This window comes from Alexandromys fortis, unplaced genomic scaffold (genome assembly GCF_014885135.2).
Source record: "Alexandromys fortis isolate MF-2015 unplaced genomic scaffold, M_Fortis_MF-2015_v1.1 scaffold_3, whole genome shotgun sequence".
Classification (NCBI taxonomy): domain Eukaryota; kingdom Metazoa; phylum Chordata; class Mammalia; order Rodentia; family Cricetidae; genus Alexandromys; species Alexandromys fortis.
The window spans coordinates 14,150,559-14,155,343 of record NW_026067909.1 but is presented as its reverse complement, the minus strand read 5'-3'; the positions used below and the strand labels follow the sequence as shown (position 1 = coordinate 14,155,343).

The 4,785-nt window shown below is 55.0% G+C and overlaps 1 protein-coding gene across 1 annotated transcript; it reads right to left on the bottom strand.

The window, feature by feature from the left end:
- Nucleotides 1-1,304: 1,304 nt before the first annotated feature.
- Acy3 (aminoacylase 3) lies at nt 1,305-4,580 on the bottom strand. The gene is made up of 6 exons (XM_050136759.1): nt 3,969-4,580; nt 3,245-3,440; nt 2,896-2,989; nt 2,592-2,699; nt 2,384-2,493; nt 1,305-1,675 (listed from the first exon to the last, which is right to left on the bottom strand). The coding sequence occupies exons 1-6, from the start codon at nt 4,202-4,204 to the stop codon at nt 1,460-1,462; spliced, it is 960 nt and encodes a 319-aa protein (XP_049992716.1). The 5' UTR covers nt 4,205-4,580; the 3' UTR covers nt 1,305-1,459.
- Nucleotides 4,581-4,785: the final 205 nt, after the last annotated feature.

Sequence of the window (4,785 nt, the reverse complement as noted above, 5' to 3'; positions counted from 1 at the left end):
AAAAAAAAAAAAAAAAAAAGAGTATCCTCCTCAGCCCAAGTTCCCAGAAGTGGGCCAGCCTGGGAGTCTGTTGGGTCTTGATGTGTGTGTGTGTGTGTGTGTGTGTGTGTGTGTGTGTGTATGTGTGTGTGTGCACGCACTCGCGTGCTTGTCTTTGATACTTGTAATGGGAAACACACACATAGCATAGACACGCTAATTCACAGCCTACATGCACACACATGAACTCAGAGGCCCACTCACGGCAGGACAGTGGCTGAAGCTTTTGTGTGTGTGCGTACCGTCTCTCCCTCCACACAGGGGACAAAGCCCGGCACATGAACACAGGCACCCCTCCCTAACTGGCCTGCCTGCCTGCCCCAGGCTCCTGCTGGCCCCACTGCCCTCTCATCCATCTTGTCTGCCAGCTGGTCCCTGGCGCACCCGTATCCTTCACACCTTCTCATCTCTCAGCTCAATACCAGGAGGCGGCATGGCAGCCATGGCCGCAGGGAGATGGATGGGCCAGGCAGACTGCAGAGGCCCAGCGCATGAGGCTGCAGAAGGACAGAGCTCTGGGCCCCAGCATCCTGACCTTTTTGCCTGCCCGGGAGGGAACCTGGGTAAGGACCGGGGGTTACCACAAGGACCTTGTGCTGGTGGAGGTGGAGGTCAGTCCAGCAGGGCAGACACAGAGACCTGGTCCTTAGATTCCAGGTCGTGCTCACTCCCCTGATGCTACTGGGTGGGGGGAGGTAGAGAAGGTGGTGGTAACTGAACTTTGGCTTCCTTCTGCCCGACCCAAGCCATCTTCCCTTCCCCTCCCCCAGTGCCCTGCAGCTGGGCAGTTGTCCTGGTGACACCTCTTAGGCATCCTGAATCCCTTGAGTCACCTGGGAATTTGCATCTAGGCCATGTGCCTAGCTACATACAGACCACTCCAAAAGAACACTTGTGGGCCCAGAACCCTTGGTAACACATACACACGCTAAGAACCTTTGGGTAGGCACAGCTGTGCCTGCTTACATGGGTACATGTCTGTAGGGGGCTGGGGGTTCCTCCTGGGCTCTTGACAGTCCCTCTCCAGATTGGTCTCCACATATAGGATCCCTCCCTATTTCCAGGATGTGTGGCCAGATGTGGGCACAGAGATGGCTGTCACTGGTCCCAAGTCCAAGGCTACACTTACTGGCCCTTCCCCCAGTTTCCCCTCCAGTGTGCTGTGCCCACATGTGCAGGTCCTTGCATGGTCCTGTGGGCATTCTTCTGCTCCTTCACCCACCTCCCCAGTCAAAGAGAGGCCATGCCGGGTAGAGAACAAGAACCATGGTTTCCAGGTACATTTTATTTTATATCATGGGATTGGTTGTCTGGCAAGGGACATGGTGCCCAGAGTAGGACAGAAGATCCTGGGCTTGGAAATGTTCCTTAGGACCATTGCTCAGATATGGAGACTGAGACCAGGCAGGTATGACTTGGGTTAAGGAGCCAGGGTGGAGCTGGAGGTCAGTTCGGGCAGGGCAGGCACAGAGACCCGGATCCTCTCAGATGTCAAGAAAGCCACGTGTTTCTCGTAGTAGGCAGCCTCATTAATGAACACGGGGTACACAGTGGAGTTCCCCTCGTATAGTACGTCCTCACCACTGAACAGCTTGAAGATGGGTTCACCGGGCCTCAGTGGCTCAAAGTCATGGTCCTGGGAGAAGAGCCAAGGCCAAGGTAGCTGGGGCCATGATCTCTGCCCCCATCCTCCCTCCCCCAGGAAGGAGTAACTCCAGCCTTGCCAAGGAACACTGTCTAAAAACAGGGTTAGTTCTGAGAAATATGTCATCAGGTGCAAGAACATCATGGAGTATACTATGCAAATTAGGACAGCGATGACATCATCAGGAAATACCCTCTCACCGGAATTGCTTCTGTCTACAGTCTCCTCTTGGACAAAGTATAGAACAAGCTTATATTTTTTAAAGCAAACTCCCTAAAGTAACTGTTATTACGTATCATTAGCAAAGCTTGTGGGCAGACCTGGCTTACTCTAGAAAGTACTAAGACTGCTGCCGGAAAGGCCACAGGGCTGCACAAGACCCTGCTCAACAACGACCCCACGTGGACAGTCAGCTCACAGACACTGGGTTGCTCGCATATCCATGAAAAAAGAACGCTTGCACTTCCAATCAGGTGACTATGTCTGGTCCCCACTGCTCTTCAGTTAAACAGCCACCCAGAGGACTCCCTCCACCCCAAGTATGAAGATTTGTGCCGCTCCAAATGCCAGATAAGAGGCAGGGCTCCAGCTGCAGGCTTGGACTGGATCAGCCTCCGGTCCACTAGGATTCTAAGGTACTGGGGGCTCCATCGGACGTTCAGGGTACCACCCCCACCCCATGTTCCGCGCAGCACCGACCTGGAGCTGAGGGTGCACAGTGCCAGCCAGGTCACCATCCGTGGTGCGTGGGAAGTCCACTCTACCCAAGATCCTGTAGATGTCTATCTCAAAGGCGGGAAAGGCCTTGCCTGTGTAGAGGTTGAGTGTGACTGCCTATTTCTCCGTTTTCCAGGAGCCAGCCCTCTCCCCCACCTCAGTTTCCCTAAAAGCTACTGTGGGGTCTCACCTTGGTTGAAGAGTTCGATGAAGTCCAGAGTGGAGGCCACCAGAGTTCTCATCTGTGAGAACAGGTCAGCCCGCAGCACGCCCTGAGGCTGGGGGCCCAGCTCTAGACCTGGGGACCAGGAAGGGAAAAGTCAGGTAGGTGCCCCAGGCCCAGACACCTACAGGAGGTCCCGCCCCTCTGGGTGCTGATTCTGCCCTCCAAGCGTCTGTCCTACCCCTTCCAACTCAGCCTCTCCAGGCCCGACTCCATCCACCCTTTGGCCCTCTTCTCCTCCCTGCCTATTTCTCCTACCCCACCTGCTCACCGATTCCATTCTTGGACACAGATTCCACGCTGTAGGTCTCTGCTCCAGGTGGCTCATTCTGCAAGAGGCGGCAGGGCAGCCCCGGGTTCTGCAGCTGTAGAGTGAGGGGGGCCAATCAGGATCCAGGCCTTCTTGAGAGGGGAAACTGAGGCACTGAGACTGGGAAGAGCAGTGTACAGGCTGCACAGTGTCATCTGCCCTGCCCCACCTCTCTCCCTTGGTTGGAAGGTTCCAGAGACTCTGGAGTACCTGCAGGTGGCAGGCCTCTGGGGACAGGGGACAAGCAGAGGTGACTCTGGTCCCTCGGCCCTGCTCCCTGCCCTCCCTCTCCCTGCCCTCTAGGAACCACCTGTAGGTAGTGGCACAGGTGCAGGTTGAAGGAGCTGTGGGAGGCTTCAGAGATGAGGCAGACCCCAGTGTTGGCCGTGGTGTTGTGCAGGTCCAGGATAAAGTCGAAAGCCTGGTCTGTGCCCTTGGGACCCAGAAGCTGGTTCAGCTCTCGGGCTCTTGTCACCTCATATGGGTCATCAGGAGTGGCTGTGGAACTGTGAGGAAAGTCGGGCACACCAGCTCCCATCATCTCAGCCTCCTTCTCTTGGCTAGCTTCTCACCTTTGAGGGCTTGACTGAGATGCCACCCCCCAAGAAGCTTTCCCAGACTGCTCTTGGCCAGGTTGGATGCTTCATGTAGCAAGTGGTACACACACACACACACACACACACACACACACACACACACACTTCCTCTGTGTCTCCTGGAACCTGAGGCTCACACTTCCTATTCCCCATGTGAATCTCACTCCAACTGGTAAGAGTCTGGCCTAAGGATCAGTGGCTGATCCAGGTTGCTGTCAGGACAGGCTTACTGGACGAGGTAACGTTGATCTGAATCTCTCTAAACCAGAGGGTCAATGAGCAAAGGCAGGGGTAGCTTGCTAGTTACAGAGGCGGGGGTGCGGGGATGTGAGCCACAGAGGCGGAGAGGCGGGGATGCGGGGATGTGAGCCACAGAGGCAGTGTGCAGGGATGCTAGTACCCGGCTGTGGACCAGCCACCTTGGGCAAGCCTACTCACTTGAGGAAGGTGAGGGTGCAAGTGCGGTTGAGATCACAGCCCAGGTACCGGCGACAGGCAGCTGTGGCTGCTGGGTTGGCCAGAACTGGCATGGCTGAGAAGCTGGGTCTCTGCAGCTCCCCTGGAGCCTGCAGCCAGTGCTTGGCCAGGTAGACACCACACATCTCATTCCCATGGGTGCCCCCAGTCACAGCCACTCGGCGCAGGGGCTGCCGGGAGACAGGCAGGGAGCACATCCTGGTGTAGGGCAGGAGCTCACCAGACACAGAGCTCCCAGGCCCGGGGAAGTCTGAGGCAGAGGGCTGCTCCTGAAGAGGTAGCTGGGCGGTAGTGTCGGCTGTCTCCCACCTGTACCCAGAAGCCAAGCTCTAGGACACTTTCAGCTAAATTTTTGTTCCACTTGGAACCTCAGTCCTGCTTCTGGAACTTTCTTGAGGGTGTGTTGCGCTCTCCACTTTTCTCTCAGAGGAGACAATTTTCCTTGATGTCTAGAAGGAAGGTCCCTTCACCTGTGCAACCAAGACAGGATCATGTTGTTCCTGAGAAGCCACACTGCCATTGTTACATTGTTACCAAGTCTCCATACCTTGCCAGGAGGTGGCTGTGCACGCCTTTAACCTAAGCACTCAGGAGGCAGAGGCGGGAGGAGCTCTGTGTGTTCAAGGCCAGCTTGGTCTACAAAGCCAGTTCCAGGTTAGGCTTCAAAGCTACACAGAGAAACCCTATCTCCAAAAACCAAACCAAACCAAACCAAAAAAAAAAAAAAAAAAAAAAAAAAAAAAAAAAAAAAAAAAAAAAAAAAAAAAAAAAAAAAAAA

Coding starts and splice junctions, on each gene's coding strand:
- Acy3 (XM_050136759.1), bottom strand. CDS start 4,204: ATGTGCTCCCTGCCTGTCTCCCGGCAGCCCCTGCGCCGAGTGGCTGTG. Junction 3,441..3,968: donor TGCACCCTCACCTTCCTCAA/GTGAGTAGGCTT, acceptor CTTTCCTCACAG/TTCCACAGCCACTCCTGATG. Junction 2,990..3,244: donor ACCTGTGCCACTACCTACAG/GTGGTTCCTAGA, acceptor CTCACTCTACAG/CTGCAGAACCCGGGGCTGCC.